The sequence below is a fragment of the Ceraceosorus guamensis genome (genome assembly GCF_003144195.1).
Source record: "Ceraceosorus guamensis strain MCA 4658 unplaced genomic scaffold IE81scaffold_117, whole genome shotgun sequence".
NCBI classification, from domain to species: Eukaryota; Fungi; Basidiomycota; class Exobasidiomycetes; order Ceraceosorales; family Ceraceosoraceae; genus Ceraceosorus; species Ceraceosorus guamensis.
Window position 1 is genome coordinate 1 of NW_020290112.1, and position 14684 is coordinate 14684.

The window sequence follows — 14684 nt, forward strand, 5'->3', positions numbered from 1 at the left end:
CGACGTCACCAATGAAGTCACATCGACTCTCACACACCTGCGCATCAAACCACACCCAGCTCTCGACGGGCGAACCGGAGGTGCTGAAGATGAAGCGACGCTCAACTGTTTGAGAACCTTCGAGACTTGCCAACGCACATCCACCATAGCGGCGCATTGCTTAGACCAAGTATTGCTTTATCTGTCGCCTTGCGCCGCCTTGTGTAGTGCGTTCTTTTTTCATGAACAAGGGAGGGATAGGGCAGCGGTGTCGTATTGAGTGCCTTCTCAACGAAGAGGTCTTCATGGACGTCTCTAGGACGCAAGCTAGCCTCTCAAGATGCTACGCTGCGAGGCGGTCCAGCCACCGATGCTCAAGATGCGGCCACAGGGACGGTACGGCTCCATCCATCAGCCCTCGCCCATGGACAGCTTGCCGGTGATGCTGCGCGCAAGCGCTCGGGGATGCAGTGCCGCGGCGATCTGGCGGCGCAAGTGCAATAAAATGCGCGACCCGACAAAAATTTTCCGCACCCTGCAGGAGCATGCAGGTCGGAACCGGTGACTGGACGGAGCCGACAGCGCAGCCTCGCGGGCGCACGTCAGCAGGCGACAAGACTTGCTCTTTGGTATGCTCCATTCATTGCTTTGCTCGGCTGAGTGCGCGCCTTCACCGAGCATTCACAATTGCGCGCTAGGTCTCACGGACACCTGGCCCATGACGAAAACCTACCGGTCATCCTGGGTTGGCGAGACAAGCGATGATCAGTGATGCGTGAAGGTGCATCTTGCAGGCGTGGGTCATGACGGCATCTGGTTGGCTAGAGGGAGCGGCCAGCGCTCCTTGTTCGCCTGTGGCGAAATGGATGGGCTCGCAATCAGGAATGAACTTTGCTCAGCCTGTCACGGATAGGCAGAGTCCAATCAAGGCTGTGATTGAACCAAATGGACCTCGCTCGTCGGTCGGGCGTCTGCGCAATAGTCTATCCCGCTTATGCCATGCAGAGCAAAGTTGAGGAACATGCAATGTGCGGCAGACAAGGCCATATTTCAGGAATCCGTCGTGCATGTGCAAGGGGGAGAAGTAAGCCCCAAGATTACGTGCCCGATGACCTCATAGTCCGTGCCCACCCTCTCTCTGCGCCTTTCCTTCCCCGCCTGAGCTTCGATTCGCCGATGCAGCTAAACGCGTTCACCTCCGGCGCTCTGAACGAAGTTTGCGCATGCCGCTCAAGTATACCGGTCATCGAAGTTATATCCCACCTTGCAGCACTTCGCCAAAGGTGCACCTCCTCGCCGGTCGTCAGCGACCAATCTGTGGATGACGCACACGCAAGGGTTAGAGTTCGGTAGCACTCGAGTCTGTGATCGTCAATCCTCCGCGGCAACAGCGAGGGTCGATTTGCGTGGGCAATATCGAGGTCGACAGCTCACGCAATCATGCGCGCCGACTCGAAGTGCTTGCTCGAGCAACTTTCGCTCACGCACGATCGACTCGCAATAGTCCGGCGGGTGGGTCAGGAAGCGCCATCCACACTGCTCGGGCGCGGCGCCGCGAGTCTTGTACTCGTCTACTTTGACTCGCATCTCTCCGAGCAGTGGGCGCACGTCTTTGAGCACACGTGACGAAGCGAAATCAACAGAATTACGCGCAGCGGCTACGGTACGGTCACGAGCTCGTATCAAGTTCAGTTCTGAAGTAGACGGATGACATGTGCATTGCAAGCAACGGCAGAAGGTGTGTATGGTCGAGCAAGTCCTGAAAGATGCAAGTATTTCGTCGAAAGGGCCATTACGCGCACTCGACCTAGCTATTATGACCGTGGAAGATCGGCTGGGAGGCGCAGTGTATCGTCAAGGTGGCCAGCCACGGTGCCAGAGAGAAGTGGTGAACGCGATCCCACGCCGTTCAGACGCCACGGTACTGGCGAGTGAGACCGCTGGCACGAGTGACTTGGCCGCCGGTAAAGTTGTTCATGCAGCCATCGTCAGAGTAGTCCATGTAGTTGGTGATTGGGTCGACGCCACCGCCGGAGCAAGTGTCGCGGCCAGTGGGGCATCCTGAAGCGGGGGAGGCTTCGGGCGCAGTGTCGCTGACAGAGTCGCCAGCTCCGGAGCATCCTCCTTGGAAAGTGTGGTAGAGACCGACCCAGTGGCCAACCTCGTGGGTGAGGGTTCGTCCTTGGTTGTAGGGAGCCAAGCTGCCTCCGGGAACAGAGCGGTACTCGAACACGACACCGTCAAACTTGGGCTTGCTGGAGTAGTCGCTGGGGAAGGTGGCATAGCCGAGGAGTCCCTGAGCTGACAAGTCAACAGAGTACAGGTTCAGAGTGCTAGCGCCTCCAGTCCTGAGCGCGTTCTTCATCGCGGACTCGGCGCTGGTGCCAGGGAAGGCGTTTTTGAACCAGTTGCTGTTGACGGTGGTCTTGGTGGAGGAGAGGGAGAATCGGTAAGGCATGCCAGAGTTTGCGTAGTCATTGTTGAGCACGTTGATCTGACCGTTGATGGCAGAGCTGGATAGAGCGCCGTTGCTGCCGTCGGTGATGATGTTCCAGACGACTGGAATAGATGACGCGGCGGCGGCATTGAGCCTGTAGTCTGTCGCGTTTCCAGACGCGCGAGCGGCCTCGAGGGCGAGCCTGTGAGCCTCGACCACCTTGGCGGCCTCAGCCTCCAGCGCGGGAGAGAGCGGGCTGGTGGTACCACACTTGCGGGTAGGTGCGCGCATCTCAAAGGACGCAGCGGAAACGCCGCTCGTGGAGAGAGCAGCTACCGCCGCAGCGGTAGCAGCGAAAAAGGTGGGCAGGTTGAAGCGGACCATGGCGAAATGAAGAAGTGCGAGTGGACGAAATGTCTCGATGTATAGGGCAAGGTGCGAAGTGAAGAAAGAGGATGATAGCGGGATGAGGGGGAGCTGAATGGGTGCGACATCTCATTCACTCATCGCTCCCCTTTTAACCTTTTCGGAAGCTTTGGTGTCGCACGACACTCGAGTGACGGCGAAGTGCAACAACGCAAGGCCCCATCAGGTCCGCAACGCCAGCAACCACGTCTATGCTCTGTGCACTCTCCTAGCTTACTCTGTCCCCTTCTGGCAAGAATGAAGCGTGGTCGTGCGCGATAAGGAAGGTCGACGAGAAGAAGTGTTGGGCAGTGTCAGGCCCGGAAACCAAGCCGCCTGCGCTTAGTGCTGACTAGCGTGATGTGCGACTCTTTAGCGTAAGCGGGGTCTGAGGTACTTGCATACCGTCCCGGGTGTGCACAAAGAAGGGTGCACAGCGAGCATCCGGCTCGAGCGAGGGCCGGGCAGCGGTCCGCTTTCACCGTCATTTCAGTCACCAGAATATCAAATTGGGCAAGGTGTCGCGCTGGAAAGCTGATGAGCTAGAGATGGGGACGCCGCACCAGCAGGCGCTGCATGGAGAGTGGGATGTGCTGGGACGTCCTGTCCTGTACCTTCCCATACAGGCGATCGAGCAACACCACCTGCCTGAAGCAACACTTTGAGCGACTGTCGATCTCGGCGACTTTTTGCCAAGGTGATCTGGATCGCCAAGATGGCTGCGAACATGTCCAACAAGGCAAGCGGAAGATCACCAAGCGCGAAGCTGGAGCGATACTTGTTCCCAAACAGGCAGGACCCTGAGCAGGCAGGGCACGCGTGCTGGGTCGGTTGGATCACTGAATCAACGTTGCATTCGCGCGCGCGTGCGCGCGTTCGCGTTGTGCTGTGCCGCCTCTTTGCCTATAACACGCGTGCTTTGCGCGCTCGATTGAGGCGCCCGCGCGATGCGTGGGCCATTTGCACTTTCAAATCGAACACCTATCGCACCAGCTCTGGCGCACGCAACTTATCGACGTCCATAATCAGCGCGCGGGGCCTGCAGCATGGATGCGTGGGCCACGCAACGCAAGTCTCGCTAACGATTGCTTATGAGGACCTGCCTCTGCATCTCTCCACTTTGCTTTGGCCGCTGCAGCTTGATCGCTCTTCGGGAATTGCGCCGCTTGCCTTGTTGCTGCATCTATATACACTGTATCGTGGGGACTAGCTGTGCGGCTATGCATGCATGCAGGTGTAGCATCAGCCCTCGAGATAAGCAGCGTGAGTCAAGAGTGTCGAGTCTTGCGTCTCGAGTCTCGGGTACCGGTGTCAGTAGTAGTCACGAGTGTATCCTGTATCATAGGTCGCTTCTCCACGCTGCCCAAGGTCCACCCTCGACTGCTCACATTCGAACCCGTGCAGACGAACCGCAGCGCTCGCGCACGTACAGAGTACTCCTCGTTGCGACGACGAACCAAAGGCGCGCGGCAAACAGGTAAGCTTGCGTAGGCGGAGAAGGGCGAGCCCGCTTGAACAGGGGGGCAATTCGTATCTCGGGAAATCAGGACCTCGACGTCCCCGACTCGGACTGTAGGTACAGTAGCCCCACACTAGCGCGTTTTTTAGCGCGCGCTTGGCGAAAGCTTTCTGTATCTCTAGCGCAGCATGAATCACGAATGAGCCCGCGGGCGCATGCGATGAGCACTGAGGGCGGTGGGTGAGCGGTCGAGTGTCGTGCGACTTCGCATAATCTTCCAGCACGCAGCAGCAGGCTAGGCAAAGCTACGATAACTGCAAGGGGGCCAAGCGGAGAGAAGCTTTGCCTTGGCTGTACAGTACTACTACTATTGTATCCTCATCGACTCACTCGCAGCCAATGTCACTCACGCACACGACATCCACTTTGCCCCGACATCACCCGCCAGCGTTCGCGCTAGAAGACCACTTAAAGTTTGCCTTTCGGGCGGGCCTTGAAGCGTGTAAGCATCTGACTTTGTTCCGGCGGCCCCACGCAGGTCAAGAAGAGTTTCACCACTTCAGGCATCGTAGCGGGCGGGCGAAGTAGAGAGCCCTCGGCTATTGGCACGCTCCCGAGACCGAACAAGAGAAGAGACCCATCTATGCTGCCCGTGCATTTTCATTTGTGCCTGAGTGCGAACATCGCTCGCCAGCGATCATAGCTGACCACCGAACTAACGACACAGGGCGAGCGACTTGATTCGAGTCCCGCAGTTCAATGCAAGCTCCTCTGGCTCTCGCAATCTCATATCACAGCACTGACCATTGCTAGCCTCGGCCTATTCCCCGAGATTGTCTGGCGCTTTGTCAAATCGACGGGGGTGTTTCCGAAGCAACACATCACCACGCGGTGCTTCAGATTTGGTGAGGGGGTGCCTGACTTTTAGAAAATCCAACATGTGTTGATCAGCGCTTGTGTGTTGGGCAGCGCAAGCTCGAGCGATTGCATTGCCTGGGACTGCTTGCAGCTGGACATGACCGTCTCGTCTTGCATCGATCCGCCGCATCATCGCCGATAAGGTTGGTGAGGTGTGCAAGAACTTCCTTACGCAGAGGCCTTCTCCTTCTCCGCCTCCTCAGCTCTCCTCAGCAACACTGCAGTGCAATTCAAAAGCGCTCTGCTCTCCTCCTCCTCCGCAAAGCCGCACCCAGCCCAGCGTATCTTGAGATCCGGTCCGACGAGGTAGGTGTAGCCGACGTGCTTGTTGTGCAGACCCATCGCATCCCTATCCAGCTCCATGTTCTGACGAGACAAGATGTAGGAGCCGTGCTGCGAGGCTGGCGTCTGTCGGCGCAGGTTGGACAAGAAGAGGGAGACGAGGTACATCTTCAAGGCATTCTCTTGCAGATTCACCTGTGCCCGGCAGGATAGAGATGAGCGCTCAGCGGTCAGCATCCATGCGCAGCGACAAGAGGCGGTAGACTAGATGTAGCTGCACCAAGTCTGGCTAAGCACGTGGCAAGCTTGTTTCGCCCTGCTCCAACACCAGCCCGCTCACCTGCACCAGCTGAAAGCTCGGGTGATTGTCGTAAACTTGCAGAGTCTCGCTGTTGAAGCTCTTGGTGTGTTGTTCGGAAATGGTGCTGCTGATGAGTGAAACGATGGACACTTTGCCCTGCAGCATGTCCGTCGTCGACTTTGTAGACCTGTCTGCCAGACACGTGCCCGATATACTGGGAAAGTAGAGTGAGCGCTGGAGGGAAAAGGTCCAGAAAGGGACGAAAAAAGGCGGGGTCAGTCGCGGAGGAGGAGGCGAAGTTTCAAGGAGCTGATCAGAGGGCGACAGGTCGCTCTTCCAGGGTGCTCTTGCAACGCGTTGCCCATTCTCGATGCCCGTGCGCACGCGCCGTCGTTCCGTTCATTTTTTTTTTTTTCGTGCACTCACATCATGCCTGATCATCGTGCCGGGTGCTCTCCACGTCTTGCCTCCGTGAGACCGAGTGGCATGAAAGTCATTGAAGTAGCCTCTCGTAGCTTCCTTGACACTGTGAAGCGAGTCCACAAGAGCGGGATCCTGGATGAGCGAGCATGTATGAGGGGCCGCTTGGGCGCTGCAGTGCATCGCAGTGCAGTGCACTCCTGTTCGCTTTTGCTGCAGCGAGCACTCTACTCACATGGCTCTCCGCTTGGCCATCCTGCGATCCTGATCCACAAAGCGCTCCCTCTTCTCCTCCCTCGTGAGCGGCACAGTCGAGGGCTTCTTCAGCACGCCCAGCGCAGTAGCTAGAAAGGGCAAAGGCTGCTTATCCGCCTCAGCAGCCTTTCTGCTGACCGAATCGCCAAAGTCTCCTCTTTGCAGCCCAGGCGCAAAGTTCGCCTCGGGTCGCTGACGATCGTGCGGAGTGGCCAAAGGCGCTGCGGGAGGTGGATGGGAGGTAAAGTCGGTAGACTGCGTGGCAGTGCTTTGGGCGATTGGGTCGGATGCGGAAGGGTTTGGGGAAGCGCTGGGTGTTGATGCCGATGCTGAAGCGCCAATCTGAGGGTCATCGTGCCCAGCCTGTATCGGTCCTTTGGGCGCATCGTGCAATCCCATGCCTCTCACCGTGACGCTCCAAGGGCGCAAAGGGCGGTGCAAGGAGGGGTAGGAGGAGGTGGAGGAGGAGGAGGTGGTGGTGGAGGAGCAGGCTGGTAGCGCGCATCTGGATGCTCTCAGCACGCTCCTTGCGCTGCCGAGCAGATTGTTGGCCGCGGACATGATTGTTGATGTAGGGCGGTGGTCAAAGCGGTGGCTCAGAGGCTGTGCCGAGATGAGTGTGTCTGCTGAGATTCGGTGCTGAATGCTGGGCGTGGGAGCAGGCGGATCCGGAACACCCGCCTCGCAGGACTGCAGTCAGACTCACGGTGCTGAAAGGAAGGAAGTGGTGAGAGTTGCATTCCAAGCAAAACTTGCCGCCAGTCTCGAGTCAAGAGGGGCATTCAAATTATTTAGCGCACGCGCGCAGAAAGATCGGAAGAATCGATCAAGTCACGTGGTGCGCATGCTAGCCGCGAGAATCAAATCACAGATAATCACGTGAAATTGCAATTCATAAATCATTTACGCCAGCGAGCTTGCACCAGCCGTCCTGGACCACTTCCCATCTCAAGTCCCTTCACGCTAGGGACGTGGGCATTGCTGAAATGTGCTATCGTGCACAGAATGCAGCTCACTTGACTGTGAAGTGTGTGCATCAGGGGGATTTCACCGCTGCAATGCAGACAGACGACACCTTCATCAGCCTGCTCACATTCGGTACTGCACGCGCTGCACATCCCCCTGGCCGTCGATTGCAATCAGAGCGCCTTGCTTTGCAAAGCGTTTGAGGGACTCTCGCCATATTCAAGGCCCAAGCAAACGCGTGCACACTGCTACGACTCTCATTGGCACGATCCAGTCATGCTTGGGTCACGTTGGGCATTGTACTGACGCTCCACAAGGCGCTTACTGGAGTAGACGAAGCGGGCAAGAGACGAGCGAGGGGCGGGATGGATGGCGGAGAGCGGAAAGCTGCGAAAGCTGTTTAGAAATACAGTCGAAGCCAAACATTAAGATTGTGGGTGTGCTTGCATGTGCGCGTCGCCTGGCCGCACGAGGTTCCAAGGCGGACCAAGTGCTCAGAAGGTGGAGAGTCCAATAGCCAACAGACCAGCGACGAGGAAAGTGGCGTATCGAGAAACATCGGAAGAGAGGTGAGCGGCCGCATCTGAGTTGCCGCCGCTTCCCCCATTGTCGCTGCCATTGTTGCCTCCATTGTTTCCAGTCGGGTTCGTAGAGTTTGCTTCTCCGCCCCTGAATCCAGCGGTCATCATCTCCGTAGACCTATCTTGGGTGAATTGACTGGTGGTGTACAGGAAATGAGCGGGTCCGACGCCGATTCCGCTCGTCACATCGCAAACGCCATCCCCATGAGCACATACATCCAAAACCTTGCCGCTCTTGTCCCAGTAATCGGGAATGGGTGGCAGGTAGGATAGCAGACCGAAGCCCTGCGCCGTAGATTTGCCACCGTCCGTATCAAAGTTGGACTGCAAGTTCTTGTTGTGTCTAGGGTTGCCCACCGTCACCACCGCCACGACGGCCTTGAACGCGTCGCTGTTGTTCGGTATCCTGGTCAGCGCTTCCGTCGTCACTGTCGCTCCTTGACTGTAGCCTAGAAGAGCGAACTTGTGGCCTGGACACTGCTGAAGGGACGTGTTGATCTTGTTGACGACATCTTGTGTACCAGCTTCGCTGAGCTGGGAAATGTCCGCTGCGTACTGCGTGTCGTACTCGACGCCACCCGTAACGTTTGCCAGCGTCTGGCGAATCATGTTGGCGAATGCGATCGATGGCCCTTGTATCTCGCCCGTGCCGCGTGTAGAAATGATGGTGTACGTGCCACAATCTGCTCTGCGGGTCAAAGCTGACGCATGTTCCTGAGGCACGATGTTGGCAGCCGAGACCGAAGAGGCTAGGGGAGCGCAGGATAGCGCCACCCCCGCTGCGGCCGCACCCAGGAGAGAGAGTTTGGACGGCATGATGTTTCGTGAATGTGGCTGTGGAAGCTGGCTGAGTCGTTTGTGGAAAGAAATTGGACTGCTTTGCGAGGACGGTGCTGAAGGCTGCCCTTGTGCACGTTTGTCAGGAGCTCGGCAATTTGGGAGCGACAGTAGATCAAGTCGCACGCAGGGATGAATAGGGGCAATGGAGTGGACGAGGAAATCGAGGCGGTAGGGACAGGGCCTCAGTGCAGACGGTTGGGAGGATGATGGGCAAGATGCCAAAGAAAGTGCACCGGTGTCGGTTGGGCGAGTAGGGTGAATGCGCAGATGAATGAGCGAGTGAGAGAGCGAGGGTCGGACGCACGCAGAAGGGATGTGCAAGCAGACAAGAAAGTTTGGGAGTCGTGGGTGTACCGCAAGGATGGAATCGACTTGTGAAGGCGAATGCGGGGTCTATGATCGAGGTAATGATGCAAGGCCTCAAATTAGTCGGGCTATTTTGTATCTGACGTCTCTTGCGCAGCTTGCGGGGAAGCGAGTGGCTAGCGCTGGCCCAGATTACGGCATGTACTCTTGAGGGTACCGTCGTACTGTAGTCACCGTGCACAAATTTGCATCCGACCGGACCTCGCTCGGCATGCATGCAATCAAAGTCACGCAGTCACGAGTGGGGATTTGGTGGACTGGGGGAGCGGCGCGCGCCCGTCCCCTACCTTTCACTCAAGATTTTCGTGATTCGCATTTTGTCACTCAAGACTGTGACTACTCCTTCATGAAATTTGACATGCGAAAGTAGTGTGAGGCGCGGCAGCATCCAGCAGCTACATACTGCTGGGCCGGCCGTGATCTCAGACACTTGGCAAGTTTGCCGAGCGAAGCGGGTGAGACCTGTCTGTGCCTGTTGAGACTCAGACTGGCTGAGACTTGACGCAGCTGAACCCTGTTGTTGATGGTAGCTATATACTGTAGCTATATAGCTGCTGCTTATTGCTGCAGCATGGCTTGTTGTTGATGCGCGATGAGCTTCCAAGAGAGAATCAGGGTGCATGCGCGCGGGAGCGGAAGAGTGGCAGCACCTCATCAGCAGCGCGACGAGATGCTGCTCTGCTCATAGGCAGCGGAATTTGTTGCGATGCAGCACGCGAACCCTAGAATGAAACACGGAAACAGCACCACTGCATGCTGCCGCTGCTGGTGTGGTGATTGATGTACGCATGCATGTGCTGAAGCACCTGCACTCTGACTCACTCACCCGCGCGCGCGCTCAGCAAGTCAGCTGCATGGGCTCCTCGACGCTGTGTGATGTGAAAGCCGAGACGCGTGAGCGAGACCCGCATCGTCAAGTGCGACCGCAGTGCTGTACCGCCTATATATACAGCTGCAACGCTGATCTCAACGAGTTGCACCGTGCGGGGTTTAATTAGTCTTGAGTGCACGACTTGATTCAAGACTCGCGAGGTTTGACTCAAGACTTTGACTCGAGGACTCTGACTCAGACTCTTGACTGTGCTCCGCCGCCTTTGCCGTGTACTGCAAATCATGATTCACGTGAGTATGCACACTTCTTCTGTGTCACGTGATGAACATGTTCAAGTTCGGCAGAACGCCCGGTACGCGGTAAATGAAATGTGAATGTGAATGGTGATTTGGGATTGACGGCGGCGCGGGCGAAAGAGGCGTCCTAAGCGCGCACGCTCCACCCGGCCCGGCCATGCAGCATGCAAGCGAGCAACTCACACAGGTTTGAGTGGTGACGCTTCTCTTCCACATCTGACCGTCCATTCATTCACGATTCTACTGTACTGTACGGCCGACAGCTTTCCTTGGCGGCATCGATCAACTGGATCAAGCCTTTCGCGGACACACGGGGCGCAATCATCGCTCAAACACCTCATCGTTGACGCAAGCATGACGTTGTCCCTTCGAGCCAGTCTGTCCGCAGGGCAGTGTCAGTTTGGCAGGCAGGGAATTGCCATCAGCACGATCACACCGACGCATCTCGTCTTGCCGGGTCAAGAGCCAAGGCTCGCATGTGCTGTGGGGCGTGCCCAAGCGCGTCCGAGTGCGAGGGCATTCCATGCGAGCAGACTGAACGCGAGTAGAGGCAGAACGGGACTGTACGACTTTCATGTCGAGAATGCGGGCAAGATGGTCCCATTCGCGGGCTACGACATGCCCTTGACGTATGGCGATGTGGGCCAAGGTGAGCCGAGGAGGGGAAGCTGCGGTAGTCGTGCCGCGTTGAAAAAAAATACCACGCTGGCCATTCCTGCGCTACAATCTGACTTCCTTTCCCACATCCCAGTCGCAAGCCACAAGCACGTTCGCAGCGCCGCAGGACTGTTCGACGTTGGTCACATGGTCCAGCATCGGTAAGCTGAATGTCGCTGTCAAGAGGAAGCGACGTCGCACGACTCACTCCGACAGGCTCTGCCCTCCATCTGACAGCTTCTCCGGCGCAGGATCCCTCGCCTTTCTCTCCTCCCTCGTTCCCACCTCCCTCGCCTCTCTGGGAGACTTCAGCAGCACATTGTCCGTCTTGTTGAACGACAATGGAGGCATCATCGACGACACGGTCATCACCAAGCACGCGGAGGATGCCTGGTACGTCGTGACCAATGCTGGGCGCAGACAGGAAGATTTGTCCCTGTTCACGCAAAAGCTGCAAGCGTGGACGGGCGGACAGGTCGAGCACGAGGTGCTGGAAGGCTGGGGTCTAGTAGCTCTGCAAGGTGCGTGAAGCGCGTCGATGCAGAACGCGTCATGCTGCTCACCCGGCCGGCCCCGCTGCGTGCCTGTTAAGGACCGGAGAGCGTCAGCGTGCTTAGCCAGCACACCGATGCGGACCTGAACAGCCTGACGTTTGGACGAAGCGTGCACGCCAAAGTCGCGGGCGCCGAGTGTCACATTGCTCGCGGAGGGTATACGGGGGAAGACGGTTTCGAGGTGAGGCTGCCAGGATACGGTGAGATGCTCATTGGACGCTGAATGTTTGAGTCCACTCTTCAGATCTCCATCCCGCCTGAGCGCACCGTCTTGGTCACCCAAGCGCTTCTGAACACTGCACCGACGCAGCTGGCGGGCTTGGCCGCTCGAGACAGTCTTCGTTTGGAAGCTGGAATGTGTCTGTACGGGCACGATCTGGACGAGAGTGTGAGCCCTATAGAAGGCGCTCTTGCTTGGGTAGTGTGTGAGTGGCAGCGGAAGCGTCTTCTTGAGTGCAGACCTATGATGACAACACTGGGCTCACAGCGATCTGCGTTGCGTCTGCCTGCTCAGCCAAGGATAGAAGAGAGGCTGCAGACTTTCCAGGCGCGGAGCGCATCTTGAAAGAGCTCAAAGAGGGACCACCAAGGCGTAGAGTTGGTCTCGTGATAGAAGGCGCTCCAGCGAGGGGTGAGTGGGCTCGAACGCGGCTTGTACAAAGCGACGCTTCGTCTAACGTGACGGCCATACTGCGCAGAGGGCGCGCCTATCTTTGATGGCGTCGGAGATGTGCCGATTGGTGAGTGAAGTTCATCACGTTCCCCGAGCTCGGTAGTAATGCTTTCCCTTTCCCGCCTCTCAGGCGTCGTCACGTCTGGCATCCCCTCCCCCACGACGGGACAAAACATCGCGATGGCATTGGTGCAGAATGGCCAGCACAAAAAGGGCACAAAATGTGAGTGCAGACGCATCGTGTGCACCTCGTGTTGGCGTGCTGTCGTTCACGCACACATGTCTTAACTGCGACCTACTCCCTCCGACCAGTGCGCGTTGAAGTGAGAAAGAAGCTGAGAGAAGCTGAAGTCGTCAAGATGCCTTGGGTCCCAAATCGCTTCTTCAGAGGGGCTGCTTGAACAGGTCCCGACGCGCGCCAAAAGCGCCAGCACTTAGTCATCATAACCAAGACAAGCCACACAGTACAATAATAGAAAGCGTCGAGCGCAGTCCGAAAAGCAAGGGGTTGACTAGATGACCGCGTGGGATGCGTGCAGAATGAACGGACGAATGCGAAGGATCTACACTTTCGAGCTCAAGCTCAGAATCGCTCGAGCTAGCTCGCACCTCGCGTCTTGATCAAATCAAATGGAATATCTGTAAGCAGCGGCAGCCCAAGCTGAAACACCAAACAGCGAGAGCGCAAATCCTCTAAGCCCTGGCAATCTGGGCAACCTCGTCTTACCATCCGCTGCGTGCTCAGCACGTATGGTCCCCTGTCCCTTGAACGCGCCTTGGACGTGAGCTTCCTTGAAAGCGTACGCTCCTAGCACAAGGAGCGTCAGGGTGCCCGTCAATCTGCACGGTTGACAATCTTGTACGGATCCAGTCGATGCTCTGGCTCCTGATGGCTGCGCCTCGTGCAGTTCTAGCGCTGAATTGATCAGTGGACCGCGCGTGGATGTCTGTGCAAGCGACTCGCCAAGACGAGGGCGGTCGTTGTGATTGTTGCGCAGAGAAAAAGCGAGGAAACGGCAGAGCATGAGCCTGGTCTGGAGCGTGCAAAGGCTGGCTCTCCTTCACGCATCTAGCAAGGCGCACGTCTGTCGTGCCATGCCCACTGCCCAGCCAAAAAATTTCACATGCCATTCAGAGGTTGAACTGCCTTGCATTTCGCTCCCCTCCCCCTCCCCTCCCCTCCTCGCAGAAGTGCACTCTGAGACGGGGTGTGGGGCAGACAAATCGAGGCAATCAGACCTGTCGCACCTTATCGTTGGCCTTGTCCTTGGCCGCCTCTGCGCTCTGTTTCAATTCTCCAAACTTTTGAGAACCTTCCTTTTTGGCCACGCTCAGAGCTTCTCCTGCTCGTTGAGACAATCTCTCCAGAGTGGTGGCGGGTGCTGAGCTAATACCGGATGAGGTACCATCTTGAACCACTCGAACGCCGGGAACTGCGACAGGCGAAAAAGACCTTTGGCAATCCGTGTAGCCTTGACCTGCGCCGAAACCTGTGCCCAGCCAGACGGGGAATGCGCGACCTTGATTGTAAAGTGTCGTTGTTTTGAGGAGGTGCAGGCAATGTCAGCCATTGAGGCTCGCTGGTAGTCAATGTCGCGAGTAGAGTCTGGCTCGGCCAGATGGTCGATGCATGGACTACATCTTGGACCGCGTGACCTCAGCTGCCGTCACTCGCACACCTCGTTCAGTCCACCCCACCCGTCGCCTCACTGCGGCTTTGTCTCTCTGCTCAAGCTTCACCTGGCCGCGCGCGGCCGTGCCTGCAAGAGCTCCTGTATTTGCGCTGCCCTGCCGTGCATCCCAAGCTTCTCACCAGCTACGCATTGTGGAATGACGCCAGCGCAGTACATGCGCCCCAACAAGCTACTTCCTGACCATGCCACTCACGCCTAAAGAGGATCACAGAGGCGACCACGCCTACGCTGAAGCCGATGCCGGTCTTGAGAATGGCATTGCTGAGGCAAAGATCGGTCTGCGAATGCGTGAGGCAGGAGCAGTCAGTAATGGGGTGAAGAGCATACAATTCAAACGTAGATCGCTTTCAGACTGGCAGCCCGCCTCTGCTCCTCTATGGCACGCATGCAGACCTCGACAAGTCGCAGAGACTGACCTTTTGACTGATAATGTCCTCAGAAGGGACGCGAGGAGTGGGTGCGGGTGCTTGGGCGGACATGATCAGAGCTTGCGCTTCGTCTACTGTGGGTCCGCAACGCTGCTGACAGTTGAGTCTGACCAGATTGAGATGGTGTTGGCGAGGTGAGCTGGAAAAGATGTGTTGTAAAGGAGCAAGCACGCTGCTCCTGTTGTTGCGCGATCGACAGCCTCGATCTCCACCGCGAAGAAGCCACAAGCCGTCGTGCACGTCGGTTGTGAGTCGAGTTGCTGGATGCGCGACTCTTGACTCGCACTCGTGACTGACTGCCCGTGCTTGTGCATGGCCCATGCTGAGGAAGAGAGCACAGA

At 57.2% G+C, this 14684-nt stretch overlaps 7 protein-coding genes across 7 annotated transcripts; 2 read left to right on the plus strand and 5 right to left on the minus strand.

The window, feature by feature from the left end:
• Nucleotides 1–157, minus strand: IE81DRAFT_326532 (hypothetical protein; the record flags this gene model as incomplete). Its single annotated transcript, XM_025514847.1, has 1 exon — nucleotides 1–157. A coding segment is annotated over one exon (157 nt), but the record flags the coding sequence as incomplete, so codon positions are not given.
• Nucleotides 158–1672: 1515 nt separating this feature from the next.
• On the minus strand, nucleotides 1673–2892 carry IE81DRAFT_326533 (zincin). The gene has a single exon (XM_025514848.1). The coding sequence runs from the start codon at nucleotides 2798–2800 to the stop codon at nucleotides 1889–1891; it is 912 nt and encodes a 303-aa protein (XP_025366592.1). The 5' UTR covers nucleotides 2801–2892; the 3' UTR covers nucleotides 1673–1888.
• An 820-nt stretch (nucleotides 2893–3712) lies between these two features.
• IE81DRAFT_26034 (hypothetical protein) lies at nucleotides 3713–4491 on the plus strand. Its single transcript, XM_025511393.1, has one exon. The coding sequence runs from the start codon at nucleotides 3913–3915 to the stop codon at nucleotides 4300–4302; it is 390 nt and encodes a 129-aa protein (XP_025366593.1). The 5' UTR covers nucleotides 3713–3912; the 3' UTR covers nucleotides 4303–4491.
• An 875-nt stretch (nucleotides 4492–5366) lies between these two features.
• Nucleotides 5367–6855, minus strand: IE81DRAFT_294858 (hypothetical protein; the record flags this gene model as incomplete). Its single annotated transcript, XM_025512073.1, has 4 exons — nucleotides 5367–5675; nucleotides 5821–6015; nucleotides 6208–6307; nucleotides 6437–6855. The coding sequence occupies 4 exons, from the start codon at nucleotides 6853–6855 to the stop codon at nucleotides 5367–5369; spliced, it is 1023 nt and encodes a 340-aa protein (XP_025366594.1).
• A 1271-nt stretch (nucleotides 6856–8126) lies between these two features.
• On the minus strand, nucleotides 8127–8711 carry IE81DRAFT_272455 (alpha/beta-hydrolase; the record flags this gene model as incomplete). The annotated part of the gene is made up of 1 exon (XM_025511420.1): nucleotides 8127–8711. A coding segment is annotated over one exon (585 nt), but the record flags the coding sequence as incomplete, so codon positions are not given.
• Nucleotides 8712–10489: 1778 nt separating this feature from the next.
• IE81DRAFT_326536 (putative GCV1-glycine decarboxylase, subunit T, mitochondrial) lies at nucleotides 10490–12969 on the plus strand. Its single transcript, XM_025514849.1, has 9 exons — nucleotides 10490–10986; nucleotides 11089–11155; nucleotides 11232–11515; nucleotides 11587–11729; nucleotides 11793–11973; nucleotides 12063–12179; nucleotides 12247–12288; nucleotides 12352–12444; nucleotides 12534–12969. The coding sequence occupies exons 1-9, from the start codon at nucleotides 10692–10694 to the stop codon at nucleotides 12620–12622; spliced, it is 1311 nt and encodes a 436-aa protein (XP_025366596.1). The 5' UTR covers nucleotides 10490–10691; the 3' UTR covers nucleotides 12623–12969.
• On the minus strand, nucleotides 12350–14681 carry IE81DRAFT_326538 (DUF543-domain-containing protein). The gene is made up of 4 exons (XM_025514850.1): nucleotides 14332–14681; nucleotides 14109–14193; nucleotides 13470–13741; nucleotides 12350–13168 (listed from the first exon to the last, which is right to left on the minus strand). The coding sequence occupies exons 1-4, from the start codon at nucleotides 14662–14664 to the stop codon at nucleotides 12848–12850; spliced, it is 1011 nt and encodes a 336-aa protein (XP_025366597.1). The 5' UTR covers nucleotides 14665–14681; the 3' UTR covers nucleotides 12350–12847.
• Nucleotides 14682–14684: the final 3 nt, after the last annotated feature.

Excerpts from the sequence above, each read along its gene's own strand:
- IE81DRAFT_326533 (XM_025514848.1), bottom strand. The coding sequence starts at position 2,800 with ATGGTCCGCTTCAACCTGCCCACCTTTTTCGCTGCTACCGCTGCGGCG.
- IE81DRAFT_26034 (XM_025511393.1), top strand. The coding sequence starts at position 3,913 with ATGAGGACCTGCCTCTGCATCTCTCCACTTTGCTTTGGCCGCTGCAGC.
- IE81DRAFT_326536 (XM_025514849.1), top strand. The coding sequence starts at position 10,692 with ATGACGTTGTCCCTTCGAGCCAGTCTGTCCGCAGGGCAGTGTCAGTTT. Across the intron at positions 10,987-11,088 it reads GTATGGCGATGTGGGCCAAG|TCGCAAGCCACAAGCACGTT; the intron begins GTGAGCCGAGGA and ends CCCACATCCCAG. Across the intron at positions 11,516-11,586 it reads GGGTCTAGTAGCTCTGCAAG|GACCGGAGAGCGTCAGCGTG; the intron begins GTGCGTGAAGCG and ends GTGCCTGTTAAG.
- IE81DRAFT_326538 (XM_025514850.1), bottom strand. The coding sequence starts at position 14,664 with ATGGGCCATGCACAAGCACGGGCAGTCAGTCACGAGTGCGAGTCAAGA. Across the intron at positions 14,194-14,331 it reads AGGACATTATCAGTCAAAAG|ACCGATCTTTGCCTCAGCAA; the intron begins GTCAGTCTCTGC and ends ACGCATTCGCAG. Across the intron at positions 13,742-14,108 it reads CTCTGTGATCCTCTTTAGGC|GTCGCGCATTCCCCGTCTGG; the intron begins GTGAGTGGCATG and ends TTTACAATCAAG.